This window comes from Balaenoptera musculus, chromosome 5 (assembly GCF_009873245.2).
Source record: "Balaenoptera musculus isolate JJ_BM4_2016_0621 chromosome 5, mBalMus1.pri.v3, whole genome shotgun sequence".
Taxonomy (NCBI): domain Eukaryota; kingdom Metazoa; phylum Chordata; class Mammalia; order Artiodactyla; family Balaenopteridae; genus Balaenoptera; species Balaenoptera musculus.
The window spans coordinates 47,319,715-47,342,527 of NC_045789.1; the positions used below are offsets into that span (position 1 = coordinate 47,319,715).

The 22,813-nt window shown below is 38.3% G+C and overlaps 1 protein-coding gene across 1 annotated transcript in view; it reads left to right on the forward strand.

The window, feature by feature from the left end:
* Positions 1-3,433: 3,433 nt before the first annotated feature.
* Positions 3,434-22,813, forward strand: part of CCNI (cyclin I) — a 32,075-nt gene continuing 12,695 nt past the window's right edge. The window contains exons 1-2 of the mRNA XM_036853814.1: positions 3,434-3,969; positions 10,954-11,110. Coding sequence (XP_036709709.1) covers positions 10,997-11,110 — 114 coding nt within the window. The 5' untranslated portion in view covers positions 3,434-3,969; positions 10,954-10,996. The remainder of the gene's footprint in view (positions 3,970-10,953; positions 11,111-22,813) is intronic.

Sequence of the window (22,813 nt, forward strand, 5' to 3'; positions counted from 1 at the left end):
AGGCAAGCCAAAAATAACCATAGGGTGAGTATTTTTGTTCGACGACTTCCATGCAAGCCAGTAATACCCACAGGGTGAGGCAGTAAAAGGTAGTGACTAAAAGCACATCAGGCTCTGGGGTGAGACAAACTGGGTTTGAATCCTGGCTCTGCCTCTCCAAGCTGTGCGACCAGTCTTGAGGATTTACTTTACCTCTTTTTGTTGTTGTTTATTTTTACTTTACCTCATTATCTTCTGAAAAATGCGGATAACAAAAATACCTACAGTAGAGGAGTGCTGCAGGAATAAACAGAAGAGAATGCAATAGAAGTGCTTGGTGCAATGCCTGGTACACAATGAGTAATCAATATATTTTACTTATTATTATTCTCAAATACCACATAGAAAGGTGGTAGTTTTATTAATTAAATAATAAATATTATTTTATTAGTAAATAATTAATTACTATTTTATTAATTAAATATTGTTATTAATATTAATTAAATAATAAATATTATTAATATTAATTAAATAATAAATATTATTATTAAATGTTAATTAATGTTTAAAATTTTAGTAAAATTTTTACTATTTTTGACAAAATATTCCTAAAAAATATTTTTTAAATGAAAAAATATGAATTCCTTACCAATACAAGGATTTTAATGTTTTCTTTATATGCCTTATTTATTTTCTCAGGGAATTTCAAAGTCTTTCCATTTGTTACAACTACACTTAATTTTTAAAAAAATTACTACAGTTTTTAACAAAAAAGAGATGTTGATTAAAAGTAAGGTCTTTGAATGAATAGTAAAGAAAAAGAATGTCCATATATTTTGTTAGGACAACTGGAACAAGTTCCTTACCCACCAATTAATTACTTGTAATTATATTTACAGTATTCTAGATTAAATTGTCACTGGCAATCTCACAGGCAGTAAGACAGTTTTATTAAAACTAAGTTTCAAAAAGAGTAAGTATATAATGAAGTGAGAACGCTTAAATACTCAGGTTACATTTTAATTGATTCAACTCTTCTGCCAAGCAATTTGGCAAATGGGTATTCATCAAAAGCGGTAAAAGTGTAAATACCGTTGGACCCAGGAATAACCCAGAAAAGGTTACACATGAAGATGTTAATTGTATTCTTTTTGGTTTTTTCCCCTTCTCCCTTTTTTTTGGTAACAGCTGTACTGACCTCTCAGACAATTCACCTATTTAATGTGTACCATTCAATAGTTTTTAGTATAGTTAGTTTGCAACCATCACCACAATCAATTGTAAAATAGTTTCATCAAAAAGGAACACCAAAACTTTTACCTATCATTCCCCAATCCCATCTCCATCCTCAGTCTCAAGCAACCACTAATCTACTTTCTATCGATAGATTTGCCTATTCTGGACATTTCATACAAATGGAATCATTATGCTAAGTCAAAGAAGCCAGCCACAAAGGACTGCACATTGTTTTCATGGGTCATTCATGTTACACCATATTTCAGTACCTCCTTATTATGGCCAAATAACATTCCGTATTATAGATATACCACATTTGACTTACACTCGTGTTGTTTCACCTTTTTGGTCATTATGAATAATGCTGTTATGAACAGTCATGTACAAGTCTCTGTGTGGACAGGTTTACATTTCTCTTGACTACATATCTGGGAATGGAATTGGTATTCTTCTTAAAGTAGTGAAAATCAGAAGCAATTTCATGGTCCTGCAGTGAATGGTATTGTGCAAAAAAATGTTGCCGATGTATTATAGAAGGAAGACCATGTAGCAATAAAGCCCACGTAAGAAAGACTACGTGAGGTGAAAAAAGCAAAATACGATCCACTTAAAATCCTTCCTGGGCTTCCCTTCCGGTTCTGTCATAGGGACCTACCCCTGCCCCAGGCTTCAATTCTCTGAGGACCAGCCACACTACCTTTCCGAGATTTTTAGAATGTCTCAGCTCTAGAGTCTTTGCACTTGTTGTTTCCTCTGCCTGTAACACTCTTTCCCCAATTCTATGTCCAAGTGGTTTCAAGTCTCACCTTAAATGTCTCTTCCTCACAAAAACCTCCTCTGATATCCCTGACTAGGCTAGGATTAAGTGTTTCCATAGCAGCCTGCAATTTTCCATCTTAATACTTTTGATACTGGTAATTGTTTATTCAGTCAGTAATAAAATATTGAGAGCCTCTTACATGCAGGAATACAGGGTGAAATAAAACATGCAAGATCCCTGCCATCCTAGACCTTATATTCTAAGGAGAGAATACAATGTACAAGTAAGCAAATCAACGTACTGGGTGATTTTAGATAGTGATAATTAGTTCAGTGTTTGGATTGTGGACTCCATGAAGGTAGAAGCTATTTGTCTTGGTTAATTCCAGCTTACTAGAGTTTATTAGCCCCTGGCTCTCTGAATAAGCTTAAAACAAATTTAAGTGACTTAAAATAGGCATATAAAATACAAATGGAAACACAAATCAACTACTTCTGTAAATGGTTGAGTTTGAGGGTTTTCTTCTCTTTCAAAACTTTTTGTAATTCTACTCTTCTTTTTATAACTAAAACGATTAAAAGATGAGCAAAGTTTACCATAGGTCCGTAAAGGAACCCCAAATAAAACACATTTATATGTCACCACTCACTCGTTAAAGACCTGGTAATAAAACCTACTCGGAAATACCCAGATGTGTTGGTTAAGTGGATAGAATTCCCTTGGCGCATTACAAAGCAGATTTCCTGCTGCCAGCAATATAATTTACTGTTTTAGAAGGTGCTTGAGACTATGCTCCCTGCAATTTCCCGATTTATAATGCGCTTTAGAATCTCCCTCCACCCACGACGTGGCAGCGAAAAAATCCGCAATTCTATTTACACGTCAATGGTAAGAAGAGAACACAGAACTTTTTGCGAGGTCAACAAAGAACGCAAGATCTTTACGCAACAGATCGCGGCCCTTTCCAACAAATCCTTTTACAAGCCCCAGAGACAAAGACAAGCTGGATAAAACCACGTAGCGCTCTGTTCGGCCAGAGGAGCATCCCTATAAGACCCCACCCCCAAGCTAAGCGCTCAGCTGCTTCTTTCTTCCCTGGGCCGCATGCGCAGCGCACTCTCCGGCCACCGCACGCCTCTTCCAGCGAGCTCAGAAGGCGCTTACGTCACCGTGCAGTCGAAGAGGAACCCTTCCGCTCCTCCAAGGAAAACGAGTCCACGCACATTTAGCTTCTCTTAGCCCTCCTCCCACCCCAATGCCAGAGACTTTCCCAGCCCGTTTCCAACAGCCCAGCTTTTTGCCGGACTTCTCTGTACGTTCGCTGGACGGAGGTCGCGGCGGAGAGGAAAACGGGAGAGGGTCCAGAGGCCAGTTCAGTGTTGTTTACAAGGAGTGAGCGAGTCTAGGAATCGGTCCGCGAGGGCGGAGCCGACGAAGCCGGCACTTCTTTGTCCCTTCCCCTCCCTCCCCAGCCTTCCCCGCGAGCGGACGCGGCAGCGCCTCTGTCTCGTTTTTTCTTATTTTTTTCCCCCCCTTTCCCCTTCCTTTTTTTTTCCTTTTCCCCCTTTCCCCCCCTTTCACCATTTCCCCTCGGAGGCGCTTCCCCCGGGCAGGGGCAGAGCCGGTCTCACCCCCCGCCTCTCCCCGGCCCCCGCCGCCCTATGGCGAGAGGGAACCCCCTCCCCACCCGGGCACAAGCGGCTGCGGTTGGAGGAGCGGGACCGGCAGCGGCCTCAGGTCCGGGGGCGTCATGGAACTAATTCGCTGACCGACCCACAGGCCGCAGCCGTGCGTCCCGCTCGAGCGCCCGCGCCCTCCGGCCCGGTTCCCCCTCTTCTCCCTCCTCAGTCGGCCCCGTCCTCGTCCCGCGCGCCCCGTCGCCGCGCGCTGAGGAAAATGAGGTGGTAACGGGCCCCCGGATGACCCCTCGTCACCACTGTGAGGCCTACAGCTCTGCCGGGGAGGAGGAGGAGGAGGAGGAAGAGGAGGAGAAGGTGAGCGGGCGGGGACGGGGGGGCTCCACGCGTCCCCGCGACCCGCGCGCGAGCCCCCTGCAGCCCCGCGCCGCCGGCGCGCGCCCCTCGGCTGAGCCCCGCCCCCGCCGCCCCCTCCGGGAAACCTCCCGGACGCCCCTCTTGTCTCCTCGCGCCTACAACTCAGGCACCTGCCCAGTTTGGAAACGGCTCCGCTGGGTTCCCTTTCGGGCCAGTTTTCCCGTCGGCGACTAACTTTCTTGTAGCAACAGCAAGCTGCCTCCTAATGCGCGTTCTAGGGTCCGCGAGCCTGTGCGGTACACAAAGAAGGGGACACACCTCCACCCCTAGACCTCGACGCCTCCGCGGGACCCGCGGGAACATCATTCACATTGCAGAGCGGGCGGGGGTGGGGGAGGAGGACGGATGAATGGGGTGAGCCGCTGCGGGAGCTCGGGGGAGGGGCACGTTTCCCGGGGTTGGGGTGAGTCGGGGGAATCTGGAGAGGAGGTGAGCTTTGAATTGCACCCTGTAGGGCAGATAATACCGGAAATTTGAAAAGAGGGCAGAACCCCCTCTGCCGAGCTAGAGGTTCCACTGCAGATCGTTTTGTTAGGAGTTGAGAATTAGACGGCAAAATAGTGGAAGGTATCGCTCCGGAGGCAGGATGGAATCAGACTGGAGATCGTTGAATGTTAGGCTAAAGTATTTAGCTTTTATTCTGTCAGCGGGAGACACTCAACGTTTGAGCAGCAGCAGTGTGGCTTTAGGATGTTAATAATAACACTTGTTGAGGTTTATTATCGGAGAGGCATCGTTATAAGTGGTTTGCAACTTATTGAATCTTCACGGGGCAGGTAGTTCAGGAGCATTTTACGGGTGAGTGAAACTGAGGCTCCATAAGATTAATTTTCCCACTAGAGGACAGCTAGAACCCGGTGGCCAGAATTCCAGCCCAGGCAGTCTGCTATACCGTCTCGGTCCCGGAACAGATTAAAGTAGCGTTATCTGCTTCTGACTTTTCCAGGTCATTTGTGGCAGAGGAAATAGAAGGGAACGGACAAATAGATTAAGGAAGAAGGGACAGGATTCACATTTGCTAGTCTGGGACCAGACGCATCAGAGATTCTAAGCTTCTGGACTAGAAGAAGTTTCTCAATACTAATGAAGAGCAGACTAGTACAATCAGCGTGTGTCGGGAAGGTGCACCGGGATGGTTTGCAGTTAAACTGAGATGAGTGAGTTTACGTGGCAATGTGACATCCTAGTGTCAGTAGTTTAGAATGGAACTCTAAAATGTTTCTTGGTCAAGATTGGAAGCTTAAAGTGTGTGTACATGTTTTATTCTGATTGTACACTATTTTAAAAATGGAAAGTATTCATTTTTCTGTCCATGTTTCTTCATCTTTGAAGGGGGCTTAATAATAATACAGACTTAATAATTATACCTTCTTTTGTGTTCGAGGAGTTAATATGGCATAGTACTTTGAACAATACCTGGCCAAGTAGTAAGCACTCATTGTTTTTAGTTGTTAAGCACTTAACAAGTGTAAGCTCCTATTATTATTTGTTTGGCACAGTGCTAAACTCTGGAGAGTGTTTGCCGTCAAGGAACTCATGGTTAGTAGGAGAGACCAGCCTACAAATAGACAGCTCTCACGGAGCAATTAAATGCGAAAGTAGAATTATGTTCAAGTACATATGATGCAAATGACAACTCTAGGAAGGAGAGTGCAAGCTAGAGAAGGACATTTCAAGTTGAAAGAACAGGATGTGGAGAGTCATGGAGATTGGGATAAAGCAGGGTGTTTTGGAATTATAAGTACCTGTTGTTCATTATTAGGTTAAGGGCGTAAAGTCAAGGAGATAATAATAGAACATGAGGTTTTTGTATGGTCACATTAATAAATCCCTCTTTTTATAAGAGGAACTAAGATCTGGAAGTCAGCACCAGTACAGAATTATTAATGGAGTTGGTGTTTTGAACATAATGGATACAATAATTCCATGTTAATGAAGTTGTTTCTGTTGTATACCCAGCACTGTCTAGCACTTTTCCTCAGAAGAGCAAGAGGCCCTGTATGCTGATTTGTAACATAGTTAATGCTGTACAATTAAGTGTTTTATAAACTATTCACTCAGACATTAAGGTATTTGATAAACATAGAGGAAGAAGCAGAAGCAGCAATTGAAAGAATGGGAGGAGAAATGTGAAACGCTCAAGGTCAAAGTTTATGGAATATGCCAACCAAAATACAGTCTTTTTGTTTTTTAGTTCCTAGAGACTTTTCTGAGCATTCAGAAGTCTGAATGTGACCATTAGTGGGCATAAAATAACAACATAAAACTATAAAGTTCTGTTATTTAAAACAGTAAAGTTATATTTTTAGTGTTTGTGTTTTTTCCTTAGCAGGATTCATTTTTCATCTAGCTCAAATAATCTGTTTTTAAAACATTAGAAAGCAGGCTTGTGGATTGTTAGTAAAAGAAGTAGAATTCAAGCCAGCGCTTTCTCCACTGTATCATATATTTTAAAAAAGGAATGTAGAACATTTTCTCATAAATTATGGTTTCTGTTTTTGTTTTGCTTTTTCTGTGTTGTTAACTTGTAAATAATTTCAAAAAGAAACTACCTGGATTCACTTATTTTCAGCCTTTTACTCCATTTGTTTTATCGTGTCTTCCCTCCCCTCATCTCCCACCCCCTCTCTCTACAGCATTCATTATGGGCCTTTACACCTAAATTTTTCAGTGTGTATTTCCTGAAAATAGGGATATTCTTTTACAGAGTCACAGTAAGGTTACCAACTTTAGTAAATTTTAAATTGATAATTTACCTTTGTCAAATCTGTCCAAATTCCCATTATGTCAGTTGACCCCAAAATGACCTTTATAGCATTTTTCTCTGCAGTACAGGATCCAGTCTAGGGTAAGGTATTGCACTTTTATTTTTCTGTAGCTTGGAAAATCTGGAACATCCCCACAGGTGTCCTCCATCCTTTTTGTTTCTCACTTGTATTATTTATACCCCATTTTTTAAAGTTTAAGGAAATTTGAACTCTTTTTTTTTTTTCCTTTGTTACATTTCCCTATTGTGAGCAAAGAATGATTGCTTTCTTTTCTTCTGTTGTTACAGTGTGTTACATTGATTTCTGAATGTTAAACCAACTTTGAGTTCCTGGGCTAAATCCCACTTGGTTATGGTGTATAGTCCCTTTTTTATGTTTTCAGATACAGATTGCTAGTATTTTGTTGAGGAATTCTGCATCTGTATTTAAGAGATACTGGTCTGTAGTTTTCGTGCTGTTGTCTTTGGTTTTGGTAGCAGGATAATAACTGGCTTCATAAAATGAGAAGGCCTCCTCCTCTAGTTTTTGGAAGAGTTTGTGAAGAGTTTGTATTAATTTTTCTGTAAATGTTTGGTAAAATTCACCAGCGAAGCCACTGGGGCATGGGCTTTTCTTTGACACTAGTTTCTTTACTAATTCAGTCTCTTTAGTACTTGGTATATGACTATTTAGCTTTTTCTGTTGTCAGTTTTGATAGTTTGTTTCTAGATGTTTGTCTTTTTTATCTAAGTTGTCCAATTTATTTGCATACAATCGTTAATATAAATTTCTTTATGATCCTTTTTATTTCTGTAACATAGGTAGTAATGTCCCTTCTTTACTCCTGATTTTAGTACTTGATCTCTGTTTTTCCTTGGTCAGTGTAGCTAATGGTTTGCCAATTTTGTTGATCTCTTCAAAGAACCAACTTTTTTGGTGTCATTGATTTTTCTCTATTTTTCTGTTCTCTACTTCCTTAATTTCCACTATGATATTTATTATTTTCTTTCTTCTGGCTTGCTTTAGGTATAGTTTGGTCTGTTTCTTCCAGTGTCTTAAAGTGGAAGGTTAGAGTGTTGACTTGTGATCTTTTTTTTTTTCTTGTTTATTGAAGTATAGTTGATTTACAATATTGTGTTTCAGGTGTATAGCAAAGTGATTCAGTTATACATATGAGATCTTTTTTAATATAGACATTTACAAGTATTTCACTGTTTCCTGTAAGTTTTAGTACGTTTGATCTTTTTTATTCATCTCAAAGTATTTTCTAATTTCCCTTATGATTTCTTCTTTGACCCAGATTCCTTTGTTTTAAACAAGTTGTTCTATCATCTAAATATTTGAAAGTCTTATTAAGGGCCTTAATTATAGAAGATTGAGGAACAAGAATCCCTTGAACCTGATCTTATACTTCTTTACATGACTCTATTCTATATGTTCCTCTCAGGTCCCCCACCCATCCTACCCTAAAAGTAATCTTCAAAGGAATCATTGTAAAGGAAGAGTAATTACTAGGGGCAGCCACCCATCGGGGTATGCTGAGAAGGCTGGCAGGTCCTGGTGAGCCACCCTGTTGAGAGTAGCTAAAGGAATGAAATAAATAAGTTTTGACAGGAGTTAATCAATTACAGACCAAAATTAGGTTTAGAAGAAGTTCTTAAAACCTATGAAGTTCAGTCTCCATCCAATATAGGTGTTTCTTCTAAATACGTCTAGACAGGTGAACATCTAGTTTATACTGTTTGTGAGGTTGATATTTATGTTTGCATTGGATGAAGTTGTAGTGACTTTGTTTATCTAATTGTGGAGAATTTGAGAAAAGTACCAGTGCAACAAAATTGGAATCTCAGAACATCTAAGCAGAATGTAACAGTAGATAGAATTTAACAAGATGACTTTTTTTTTAAGGAAAAAATGCAGTTCCTGAACAAGGATGTAACGCCCCCCCCCCCCAAAGGTACCAAAAACCCATACAAAGTGAGGTGGGTCAGGTGGAGGGGAAGTTCACCCAAGAGTTACCTTAGAAAGTCTTAAGAGTTTTAGTTGAGCATTAATTTTATCTGAATTGATAATGTGGTGTAGCCTCTAAAAAAATAGCTAATGATCTTAGACTGCATTAATAATTAAACTGGTGCTAATTTAGAAGAGCAAAAATCATGTCATGTGAGAAACTCTTGAATGGTTTTTCAGCAATGCAGTGGATGAACTGGTGAGCATGATAGCAGCCTTTAAACATTTGAAGAATTCACCTGTGAAAGAGATTAGACTTGGGTTTGTTTGTTTTGGTTATGGTTTTTTGGTTTTGGCCCTGAGGGTTGAAATGAGCCTTTGGTTGTGTCTCTGTTTCATCAGGATACTGTGCGATGGGCACTGTGAGTAATAAAAACATGATATTCGTAGATATGACTGCAAGGGAATTTATAATTTATTAGGGGAGATAGTTCTTGGAAGAAATTACCTTTGAGTTGGACCTTTCAGGATAGTTATTATTTTCCACTTTCTAAGTTATTTAACTTTTTTCTGCTTAGTATGAAAAGCACTTCATGCTTGATATAGAAAAATTGCAGAAACCCAAGAGTTTAAAGAAGCAAAAAGAAAAAAAATTACAATCCAGTTAACCAGAGGTAGTTTGCAATAGGTTGAATAGTAAGTGAAGTGTGTGGGGTGATAAATAGGAAAGAGGATAGTAGCTGAAGTTGGGGCAGAGGGAACATGGAAATTGAAGATTAGGTTTGTATTTTTTGTTTTTTCAAATTTTAAATTTTTATCAAAAATTAGGAACTTTTCATATGTTAATTCTAGACATTGAATTTTTTTGAAAAGAATCCCTGGAATTTGAAGCATATATGTAATACAGGTCCGGAGTTGAAAAAAGGGAATAGTTATATGAGGTCTATAATGAAAAACCACATTCCCCTGCTGCTTGGCTTCTCCACCCTTTTCTCATTCCCCAGAGGTTAATCACTCTCAGCTCTTACCTATTTCTCTTGTTATTTAAGATCATATTTTCAAGTAACTTACCTATTGCTGTTTTTTTGATATTTAAGTTTTAGATATTATTTATGGTTTTCCTCTGAAATATAAAGATGAGGCTCTCATTCTACCTTCTCCCAACACCCCTCATCCTACCAGTGTAGTTTTATTACAGCGTTTGTGTTGAAATTTCTATTCAGTATTTTCATTATTATTGCTATGTAAATATTGTGGTATATTATTATGTTTATTTTCTTGCATAATCTTTTTTTCTGAATTTAATAACCTTTTCAGTTGTTTAGCTTTCATCAATCTAGTTGTCTTTTCACATTCTTCAGCAGCTTCTCAATCCAATTTTCCATACACAGTCAAACCTCTATAGTTTCCCTTTTTTTTAAGAAACGTAGAAACGTCTCTCGGACTCTGAGATGCCTTGTACTGTGTTGCTCTTTAGACTTGCTGCTCATTTTAGAGTGCCAGTTACTCTACTGTTGAGCTTTCTAGATCAGCATCGTCCAGTAGAACTTACTGCATTGATAAAAATGTTCCTTTCCTGCACTGTCCAGTGCAGTATCCACTGGCCACGTGTGACAGCTGAGCACTTGAAATGGGGCTGGTGTGACTGAGGAATTATATTTTAATTTTATTCAATTCTAATTTTAATGGCTACATGTGTAGCTAGTGGACACTGTAGTGGGAGCACAATCCAAGATGGTTTCATACTTAAAGGGGGGGATAGTCTCATACTGATTCAATAGAAATGGGTGGGATTTAATGTAATTGATGTAACTTTTTTTTTAATGAAAAGAGGGTTTAGCCCTTATCTGTGTAGATTTTTAAGAGAAATATTTGGGACAACTACTTCTAAGAATTCCTAGTCTAAAAAGCCTGTGACTTAAAATTTTTTGACACAGTGATAATATGTTTTGATCAAAGTCCTAAGGTTCTGTCAATTATATGGTCATGTTTTTATTCTCTTTACAACTGAATTTCAGATTTAAAGTGAGAATGTTTTAGATAACTGATGATTATGGTAACATTTTAATATATGATATCTTAAAGAGCTGTAAAATCCTGTATTGCCTCATAACATTTTAATTTTGTTTTATGAATTGCTTAATAAGTACCAACATATTTATATTAATGCTACAGTTACTATATATATAATTAAATATAGAGCATTGTTTTATATTTGATTTTATAGGTAGCTACATCAAGCTGGGTGGCAGGCAGATCCAAAGGATATCATGAAGTTTCCAGGGCCTTTGGAAAACCAGAGATTGTCTTTCCTGTTGGAAAAGGCAATCTCCAGGGAAGCCCAGATGTGGAAAGTGAATGTGCTGAAAATGCCTACAAATCAGGTAATGATTTCTCTTTTTACTCTAGACAGGTGACTTTTATTAGAACTAAGTGTACTACTATCATATGTAATTGCACCTTGACACTGTATTGGAGAAATATGTACCATTAAAGATATGCTCTATTTATTTGAGAAACATCTCCTTGTTTCATTCTGAAACAAAACAAAAATGAACTGTTTTTGTTTGTTTTGTTTTATCTGAGTTACACCTTTAGGAAGCTAGGTATGTCCCTTCTCTTTTCTTGTGGTACAATACTTAAAATAATAAGCCTTCTTTATTTCTAGATATATAGTTTGCCGCAGAGGCTGAACACAGTCAAATCCTTGTGTTTAGTGATCAATAACTTTCTCTTTCATGAATATTTATAAGGAATTCACTTAAACTACTAATGTAAGGTCAATGTTCAAAGCTTCTAGGGAGATAATCAGCAGCTGGCCTCTCAATTACTCTTGGCTGTATGCCTTTTAGAAATTTCATATAGAGTTATTTTTTCCAAATAACTATGAAATTTGTCTATTCCAAAAGTTTACTATGTAACATGTCTTACACATCTTTTTATCCCTAGTACCTAGCATTGTGTTTGGGATAAAAAGTAGTGGCCGAGAAATTTTTGGTATGTGTAGGCAAATGACAGTATCTAAGCTCCTCCTGTGTTGGTTTAGGTTAATCTTTGCTCATAGGTTATTGATATCTGAATGCTTTTTCTAATTCCAACCTACTTTTATCTTCTTTCCCACAAGCTAAAGAAATACATGTTTTCCATTTACTGTTATCTAATTGTCATTTAGTGAATTGAAGATTAGTTAGCTTGAATGAATGCCTTTTATACTAGGAGCATTTGCATGTGCTATCACATTTAATATCATTTAATCCTTTGAAAAAGGCAGTAGTCCCAGTTTGTTCAAGACTTCAACTAGTAAGTAGTAGAGTTATAATTTTGAACCTGAGGCAGTTCTCTTCCCATTATACTTTGTTTTTCATTTTTTATTTTTGTATGCTTGTGTGATTTTTAGATTACTGGGGATTCAATCATTCAGTAAATGTTTATTAAGTATCTGCCATATTCTGAACACTATCCTAGCATTGGGGATACAACAGTGAGAAAAACAAATTCCTGCCCTTACGTTCTGACATTCTAGTAAGCCTCAAAGCTTTATTACAGCTGCTTTTAGAACCATTTCTTTCATTTTTCTCCTACTATCTCCTTGAGTCAGCATGCAACCAACAATGATATACTTTTATAACATGGTCTTCGAAGGTGATATTCTACCAAGATTATAGTATATTGCTATATTATCGCTTAATCTGGCCTATTATTATAGGTATTTGAACAAATATTACTAAGATGTTAGAGCAGAGAACAGAACACTGTCAGAACTTATAAGAGGGATCTGTTTAAGGTTTTGCCTTTAGTAACGTCAGGCGGAAGCCATACCTAACCCTTGTAAAATGTGTGCGGGTTTGGTCTGGTGGGCATAGGAGATAAGCTAGAGGTGGGAGTGGAGAGCTACAGGGCTTGAGCCGCTAGACAGAAAAACCCCAGGGACACTTCTCTACTCCAGTTCTAATTCTGTTTTCTTCTGTGACTCTCAGGGACTGGCTTTGCTACTTCCCTTTCCAATATTGCTTCTAACCATGTTTTCTCTCCTTCTTGACTCCTCCTTGCATAAGAGAAACAATCTTGTCTCTAAAGTTTAGCGTCTAAACCATACATGTATCTTTTCCCACTTTTCTTTTTTTTTGGGGGGGGGGTGCTGGTTAAAACAGAAAAATAAAATATTTTTAAGCTTTTTTCCCTCTAGTTTTCTTATTCCTACCCCTTCCTTCACCTAAACTCTACTTCAGGGTCATTCTCTCACAGTTTTCCTGTCATTTACATTATCCTATCTTGCAGTTTAGGACAGAGTGGTCATGCAAGAATATTATACACCTATCACTCCCCTTCTATGTGCTCCCCCAGCACTCTATACTTCCTGTATGATAGCACACAATATTATAATTCCCTGATGATTTGGCCGCGTTCCATTGAGGTAGAGTTGTCATTTTTGTTTATTGGCATATAATAGGCTCACAGTAAACACTTGTTAAATGAACGTTGATTATCATTTCTTTATAATTCATCCAGGTTAGAGGAGTTCTTTTATATAATAATAGTATTTTCAAGTACACAGCAATTTTGTTACAAATTTGGGGGAAAAAAATTAAAGACTGGTTAAAGTGACATGTATTTTCAGATATTCTCAATTTATTTTGATGTACAGAGTGCTTTTGATATACAAAGGTAAACCTTGCCTCAAGCTGTTTATATAAAGATGATTTCCATTAGAATTTTGAGAAGGAACCTTAAAGGCCATCTAATTATGTGGTTTTCAAATACAGGATCTTGAACCACTGGGCTACTAGGTGTATGAGAATCACCCAGGAGGCTTCTTACATATTCCAGGCCCCTCCCAGACCTACGTTGCTTGTGGTGACAACTATGGAATTTGTATTTTAAAAAAACTTCATAGTTTTATTGATATGCGTTAGGTTTGGGAAACACTGATTTAGTCTAACCACAAAATTAAAAAAAAAGTTCTGACATCTCAGATAAGTGATCCTCTGCTTTGCATACTTTGTCCATTCCACCATAGAAAAGCTCTATCAATTATTGGAAAGTTTTTCCTGAATTGAACCTGAAAACTGCTTATTTCTAGTGGCTACTTACTGGTTCTAGTTCTCTCCGCTGGAGCAGTACAGAAAAAATTCATTTTATATTTTAAATGATAGCCCTTTATCTACTTACAGTCAGGTGTTAAGCTCGCAGTCATCTCTTCTCCTGGTTGAATATCCTTTGTTCTTTAACCATTTTTCATTTGACAAGATTGTGCCTCTCAGTTTTTCTTTCTCTACGTATACTCTTTAATTTACTGTGTTTCTTAAATTGTGACATTTGAGTTGTCATTAATGAGCAATAAAGTGAAACTATTACCTCACTTTATCTTGGCTTGATAATTTCATTAATATAGCCCTAAATTTAAAAAAATTTTTATGCTTTGGCAGCAGTGTCATGTTGTTGGCTTATACTGAACTTGTTTTTAAAACCTTGTTGTTTTTGTTTCTCTACTTTTAAGCAGAGTTTCCCTTATCCTAGGTGTACTTTTAAAATTTTTAACTTAGGTGCACTGTTTCACATTTATTCTTACTAAGTTTCAAATTGTTGATGCTGGCCCATTTTTCTGGCTTTAAAATTATGATTGTTATGTAATGTATTGACTTTGTCCTTTTTGTACCATCTGTAGACTTGGTAAACAAATAAATCTATTTTGCCCATAGGTTTTGTTTCTTTTCCTTAAGTAAACAGTTTCTTAAAGTATATGTATACGGATCATAAGTGTACAACTCTATAAATTTTCACAAAATAACACTGTGTAACCACCACATTACTAGCACCTCCTTGTGTCCTCTTATAGTTACTACCATCTGTCCCCTTCCCACAAAGAAACCATTATCCTAATATCACAGGTTAGTTTTTCCTTGTTTTGAATTATATTTATATATGTAATCATAAAGTGTGTACTGGCCTCCTTTGCTCATCGTTTTCTTTGGTGTAGGATGCATCCATGGTACTTCATGTAGCCATAGTTAATTTAATTCTCATTTCCGTGTAGTATTCCGTCATATGAATTCATTTATCCATTCTGCTGTTGATGGTCATTAGAGTCTTTTTTTGTGCTTGTCTTTTGTTGAACATACGTGTACATTACTGTTGAGTATATTCTTAGGGGTAGAATTGCTAGAACTTAGAATATGTGTATACTCAGGTTTAGCAGATACCACCAATTGTGTTACTTACCAAAGTTGTTATACCACTTTTACACCACATTTTTTTTTACCCCTTATAACAGAGTATGAAAGTCCCAAGTTGCTCTGCATCTTTGTCAATCCTTGGTATTGTCTGTCTTTTTCATTTTAGTTATTGTGGTGAGCGTTATAGTATCACATTGGGTTTTAATTTGCATTTCCTTGATAACTAAAGAAATTCAGCAGCTTTTCATGTGCTTATTTGGCCATTAGATATCCTTTCTTGGTTAAATGTCTGTTCAAATCTTTCACTTGTGTTCCATTGACTTCCTTTTTAAATTGTTAAGAGTTCTTTCTTTTGCAGGCTCTGTGTATTACACATATCTTCAGCTCTATTTGTGTTGACTTTTGATGAATAGAAGTTCTTAATTTTTTTTTTTTTTTTTTTTTTTTTTTAAAGTTTGATATGTACATATGTTGTTCATATTCACCGCCATTTATTTATTTATTTATTTATGGCTGTGTTGGGTCTTCGTTTCTGTGCAAGGGCCTTCTCCAGTTGCGGCAAGCGGGGGCCACTCTTCATCGCGGTGCGCGGGCCTCTCACTATCGCGGCCTCTCTTGTTGCGGAGCACAGGCTCCAGACACGCAGGCTCAGCAATTGTGGCTCACGGGCCTAGTTGCTCCGCGGCATGTGGGATCTTCCCAGACCAGGGCTTGAACCCGTGTGCCCTGCATTGGCAGGCAGATTCTCAACCACTGCGCCACCTGGGAAGCCCAAAGTTCTTAATTTTTAATGACCAAATTATCAAAAAAATTTTTTTGCTTAGTCCTTTTAAAGAAATGTTTGCCTAACTGACAAAGGATTAATCTCCAAAATATATAAGCAGCTCATGCAGCTCAATATCAAAAAAACAAACAACTGAATCCAAAAATGGGCAGAAGACCTACATAGACATTTCTCCAAAGTAGACATACAGATTGCCAACAAACACATGAAAAGATGCTCAACATCACTAATCATTAGAGAAATGCAAATCAAAACCACAATGAGGTATCACCTCACACCGGTAAGAATGGCCATCAACAAAAAATCTACAGACAATAAATGCTGGAGAGGGTGTGGAGAAAAGGGAACCCTCCTGCACTGTTGGTGGGAACGTAAGTTGATACAGCCACTGTGGAGAACAGTGTGGAGCTTCCTTAAAAAACTAAAAATAGAACTACTGTATGACCCAGCAGTCCCACTACTGGGCATATACCGGGAGAAAACCATAATTCAAAAAGATACATGTATCACAGTGTTCATAGCAGCTCTATTTACAATAGCCAGGACATGGAAGCAACCTAAATGTCCATCGACAGATGAATGGATAAAGATGTGGCACATATATAAAGTGGAATATCCCTCAGCCATAAAAAGGAATGAAATTGAGTTATTTGTAATGAGGTGGATGGACCTAGAGTCTGTCATACAGAGTAAAGTAAGTCAGAAAGAGAAAAACAAATACCGTATGCTAACGTACATATATGGAATCTAAAAAAGCGGTACTGATGAACCTAGTGGCAGGGCAGGAATAAAGATGCAGACTTAGAGAATGGACTTGAGGACCACAGGGGGAAGGGGAAGCTGGGACGAAATGAGAGAGTAGCATGACTATATGCACTACCAAATGTAAAATAGATAGCTAGTGGGAAGCTGCTGCATAGCACAGGGAGATCAGCTCGATGCTTTGTGATGACCTAGAGGGGTGGGATAGGGAGGGTAGGAGGGAGGCCCAAGAGGGAGGAGATATGGGGATATATGTCTGCATATAGCTGATTCACTTTGTTGTACAAAAGAAATTAACACAACATTGTAAAGCAATTATACTCCAGTAAAGATACTAAAAAAAAAGTTTGCCTAATCCAAGGTAATGAAGATAGGATTTTGTTTTTCCTTTTTGGTATGGTGTGAAGTAAGAGGAGTCAAGAATAATTTTTCTCCATATGGAAAACCAGTATCATTTATTAGAAAGACATTTTTCGCCACTGCCCTGCAATGTACTTTTTTTTTCTTCATTTATTTGGCTGTGTCAGGTCTTAGTTGCGGCACGTGGGATATTCGTTGCTGCTTACGGGATCCTTGTTGCGGCACGTGGGATCTTTTAGTTGCGGCATGTGGGATCTTTAGTTGCGGCATGGGGAATCTAGTTCCCTGACCAGGGATCGAACCCGGGCCCCCTGCATTGGGAGCGTGGAGTCTTAGCCACTGAACCACCAGGGAAGTCCCCCCGTGATATATACTTTTGTTTTTAATCAAGTGACTGCTGTATATGAGTAGATACATTTGTGGGTTAGTTTCTTGCCCCTTTTTTCATCATTGGTCTGTTTGCCTCTATTTAATACCACACTGCCTCAGTTATTGTAGCATTATAATAAGCCTTTGGTGGCATAAACTTTGTTCTTTTTTTTAAGATTGTCTTGTCTATTTTAAGCCCTTTGTTCTTCCATATGTATTTTTAAATATAGTTGTCAATTTTTGAAAAATAAAAAGAAATTGTGGGGTTTTGGTCTGTAGATTGATTTGGGGAAGAATTAACATGTTTATAATATGAGTCCTCTATTTCATGGACATAGAGTATTTCTCCATTTTTCTTTAAAGATGGTCTTCAGTTTCTTTTAATGTTTGGTGATTTAGGTTTATTCCTGGGTATTTGAGTCTTGTTGAGGCTATTACAAATGGTATTGTTTTAAATTTTTTATTTTTTTTACATGCTTGCTTCTATATGCTGGTACATAGAAATAAAATAGATTTTTATATAGGCCATACTAAATTAACTTACTAATAGTTTGCCGAGTCTTTAAGATTTTCTGTGTATTATACTCAGTCATGTCAAATGTGAATAATCACGGTTTTATTTAGTTCTTTCCAGTCCTTATACTTTCTCTATTTCTTGTTTTACAGAATTAGCTAGGGTTTCCAGAACACTGCTGAAGTCTGAATTTGAGGAGAAAGTTTTCAGTATTTCACCATTAACTATAATATTTGCTATATATTTCCTATTTCTTAATCTTTATTAGATTAAGAAATTCCTTTCTCTGCCTTAGTTTGCTAAGAGATTCTTTTCATGAATAGGTGTTGAGTTTTTATACATCATTGGATTTTGTTAATATTTTGGTTAGGCGTTTTGCATCTGTGGTCATGGGTCAGATTGGTTTGTAATGCCTTTGTCAAGTTTTCATGGTAAAGTTATGCTGGCTTTGTAAAATGAGTTGGGAAGTGTTCCTGCCTTTTTTTTTTTTTTTTCAGTGTTCTCAGTTTGTTTAGATTAACACTATTTCTTAAATGTTGGAAGGTTTTACTGCAGAGCCACTGGGGCCTACAGATTTATTTGTGGGAAAGTATTTAATAATCAGTCCCATTTCTTTGGTAAATATGAGGCTAATCAGGTCTTCATTTAAATCTTATCTCAGTTTTGGTGAGTTGTGTTTTTCGAGGAATTTACTCATTTCATCTAAATTTTCAAATTATTTGTGTAAAGTTACTCATATCCTCTTTAACATCTAAAGGGTCCATAGTGATGTTCCCTTTTTCATTTCTTAGTTGATTTGTGCTTTTTCTTTCTTAATCACCCTTTCGAGAGGTCTGTCAGTCTTTCAGTTCTGTTGATTTTCCCTATTATACATTTGTCTTTTTTTGTTTGTTTGTTTGTTTTTAGTTTTGCTCTTTTTTTTAGTTATTTCTGTCTACTTTCTTTATATAATTTGCTGTTCTTTATCTTGAGATAGATGCTTAAATAATTGGTTTTCCAGTTTTCTTCTTTTTTAATATATTCATTTAGAGCTATAAATTTTCCTCAAAGCATAGCTGTCCACCCTTGCCTAGCTTGTTGTTAGGTCCCGTATTGGGTTCTTAGTTTGAGTTGTTATATTTTTCATTTCTAGAATTTCCCTTTTGGATTTTTTTATAGATTTCATTTCTCTCCTGAAAATTGTCATCTGTCTTCCATCCTCTATTTACTTGTATATTAAGTCCTTTTCTGGTAACTCAAAGACTGAGATCTTTTTGTTGCCCCTTTTTTTTCCTCTTGGTTTTTGATCACTTAGTTCTTTGTCTTGTCATGCCTGGTTATTTTTGATCGGTTGCTGAACATTATGAAAAATTGTAGAGGCTCTAGATGCTGTCTTTCTGCAGGGTGGTTGAGTCTTCCCTCTGGTGGGCAGACTGAAGAGGAGGTACTCACTTTCCTCCACTGAGGGACTGTGCTGGTTGGAGGCTGGGTTGCTGCTGGGTATGGTTTCATCACCTCTGGCTGCCCCCAGCTCCTCGAGTGTAGCCAAGGGCTCCAGCTGAGCGTTTGGAGTGTTTACTGGTGCCCCTTATTCCTGAAGGGTGCTAAACTCCTCCTGAACTCATTCTTGCTTTTCAAAGGCTCTCTGCTTAGCCTCTGAGATCCTTGTCCTTCCCAACTTCAGAATTTCATTCAGAAAATGAATTAAGAGGAAAGTCAGCTGAGTGTCACATTCAGATCTCTGACCCTCCCTCTTCCCACTAGGTTCTTGGCTCCTCAAGTCTCCAAATTTTGCCTCTTGCCTTGTAAGACTCCCAAAAGCTCTGTTGGTTTCTTTGCTCGTACTTTACATCTCTTGCCATACGCACAGGATGGGCAGATGCCTGAAAGGGGAAGCTATGCAGAGTGGTGACTCATCTCTTATTGTTACCTCCTCTCCAGAATCTTGGCTCCTCAAGGCCCGGTTGTCCTAGCAGTTCTGATGCCTTTCTGTTGCTGCTGTTAATAGCTTTTCTAGTTCTCAGCTAGAGTGTAGGTTTGCTGCTACCTACTCAGTCATAGGCAAAAGCAGTAAGGTAATTTTTTAAAAAGTGTTGAACTTAATAGTTGTGACAAGAGATGCTGTGGGAGCACAGGAAGGTACTTAGTCTGACTTGAGTTATCGGGAAAAGTATCTGGTGGGGACTGACCATTGAAATATCTCTTAAAGGATAAATAATAAGGCAGGGAAAAGAGAGGGAGTGTGTTCCAACCAGAGGGGGCAGTATGAGCAAAGGAGCAGTGATGTAAGGAGCATTACAGGAACAAGGAAGAACATAAATACGAGTACTGCTGTTATGAATTTTAAGGCAGAAAGTGATGAAAGGTGAGTGAGGCTGGAGAGGTAGGTCAAAGAGGGATTTGTATGCCATGCCTGGGGGGTTATACTTAATCTTTTAGGTAATGGTGAACCTTTTAGAGTTTAAAGCTGGGGAGGATTTGTGTTTTAATGATCAGAATAGCACATGGAATATAAAGCCCTGTGTTTTACCAGGTTGAATCAAACCATTGTAAATTCTCTGTGGGATTAGTTGTTCAACCAATTTACTGAACTCTCTTAACCCTATTTGAGAAATCCATATAAGAGAAAACAGATCCCTTGATCAGGAAATACTATCTGGGGTAGGCAGACCTCCTTCCTTCCTCCCTGCCTCCCTCCCTGATGGGATTACTTATGCACAGAACTTAATTGTTTAAAGCTATTCTGATAATATTACTGTTCAGTACAGGTTTGAATTGATTTGAAAAAGTGATCTTAGCATCAGTATCACTTCACTTAAGAGTGAGTCTTCTCAAACCATTATCTTCTGTGGGGTTTTTTTGGTTATTGTTAGTTTTGGCTAGTGTTGATAATACTAGCCGTGCAACAATGCTTTCTTGGCTGTATTCTCAAATTTTTAATATAAGTTAAAGTCCAAAGATTGTCATGATCTCTTTCATAACTAATTGCATTATAACTGGTTTAAGAGAATTATTTATATGTAATATTTTGTAAATTTGTTTTTTCTGGCATCACAGAGTACCAGGTATTTTTTAGAGAAGGGAAAGGACAAAACTAATATTTAAGTGCCTTTTGCATTCTGTGTTTTACATAAGCTATATCATTTAGTTATAAATATGGTATGGAAATCTCTATTTAACTGTGTTCCCTTGTGTTACACCCATACTTACAGAACATTATACCCATCTTCTGTGGGACTGCTTACAGTTATATGTTTGTGTTATTTGTTTAATGTCAAACACCAGATAGTCACATTACATAATATAATCTGTTATTTAGGGGTTTTTTTTCCTCCTATATCTCTGAGCTGAAGGTAGAATTAATGGTGTTTTTGTTCCTCATTGCTACTCTAGATCATTGTTCTTTCACCTCCCTAAAAGCATCCCCAGTTTCATCAGATTGTATCACCATCTGCCTTTCCTTGTATGAATTTATTTCCTTGTAATTGAATTGTTCGGATGGCTTACTTAACATTACTTTTTTTTTTTTTGGCATTTTTAGATAAAAGCTCACCTTGGTAGAAATTTAATTTGTCTTGAATACATAACTCTCTCCATCTAATAGTTTTGTGATTGCTTCAGTTGGTTTCCAGGGACCCTTAGGGGCCCCTAGTCCAGCTCTTAAAGTAGCACCTCAAGGCTCTGTGGAAAATGGAATATTGTAAAACCAATGACCATGCTAAGAGCTGTCTGAGCCAGGGACTAGCTGTAGGGCTGTGTCTGCTTCCTCCCACCTCTGGAGAAGCCATAGAATCCAGATAGTATTTTGCTGCCTTTTTCAGACTCCTTTTGTGAGAGTGAGAATCCAACTCCTGGCTTTAATAGCGTAACTCCAGTTTCATCTGTCAAGTTGGATAATAGTCTCTGCAGGACATACAGTTCCCTGCTACTCTATATACCCCAAACCTGTCAAGCCCACAACTTCAGTCCCATGAACTACCTTATTGTTTCTTTTTGATTCATTGAATTGTATCACTCGTTTCACTAGTTGTCAGAGTATCTGTTTCTAGCCGTCTTTTCCATCCATCTTGATTTTTATTTGCGGATCTGAGGAGCTTAACAATAGGTTATTGCCTCCAGGTTGACATTGGTCCTATCCTTCATAGTAAAGTTCACAGGTTTAAAATACTTGGTTCTTTTCCTTGCCTCGCATATGATCGCCCCCATCCCCTCACTCTTAAGATACAAGTCAGTTACTGTCTCCTTCAAGAGCCTTTTACTCTACTCCCACACTGGGCCAGGTGCCCTTCCACTGTGGTCCGCTAGCACCCTGTGCATGCCTCTATTCTAATGCTTACCATATTTTATTGACATTTTCTGATTGTTTGCCTCACTGTGAGACTTTAAATTTTAAAGCTTAAAGAGGGAGTTCATTCTTTTTTTTTTTTTCCCCCTTGGCTGCGTTGGGTCTTCGTTGCTGCGCATGGGCTTTCTTTAGTTGTGGTGCGCGGGCTTCTCATTGCGGTGGCTTCTCTTATTGCGGAGCATGGGCTCTATGCACGCGGGCTTCAGTAGTTGCAGCACACCTGCTCAGTAGTCGCGGCAGGCAGGCTCTAGAGCACAGGCTCAGTAGTTGTGGCGCACAGGCTTAGTTGCTCTGCGGCATGTGGGATCTTCCTGGACCAGGGATCAAACCCACGTCCCCAGCATTGGCAGGCAGATTCTTAACCACCGTGCCACCAGGGAAGTCCCAGACTTCATTCTTCATTGTATTCCCATGACCTATCATATGATTGACACTTAATGTTCATTAATATGAACTCAGTTAAATGTCTTGATTGTCAGATGTTTTCAGATTATTGTTCATAGTCTTAACACCAGCTTGGTGGTGAGATGTAAATATAAGAGGTTGTAAACCATCTTTATCTCATTTTCTTCTCAGTATTTCTGTGCAGTATTCTAGAGTCAATCTTTATTTGACAAAAAGGAATTGACCAGAGGGTGAATGTATGGCAGTTAACCTTCTAAAATACCAGTTATAACTGAGTTTAGAGCTAAATATAAAAATTATGTGTGTGATTAGTTGGTTTGGCCAACACAGAAACACTTTATTTTGTTGTGTCAAAGCTGAAAACTGACAGAATGAGGAGTTGGAATAAAATAAGAG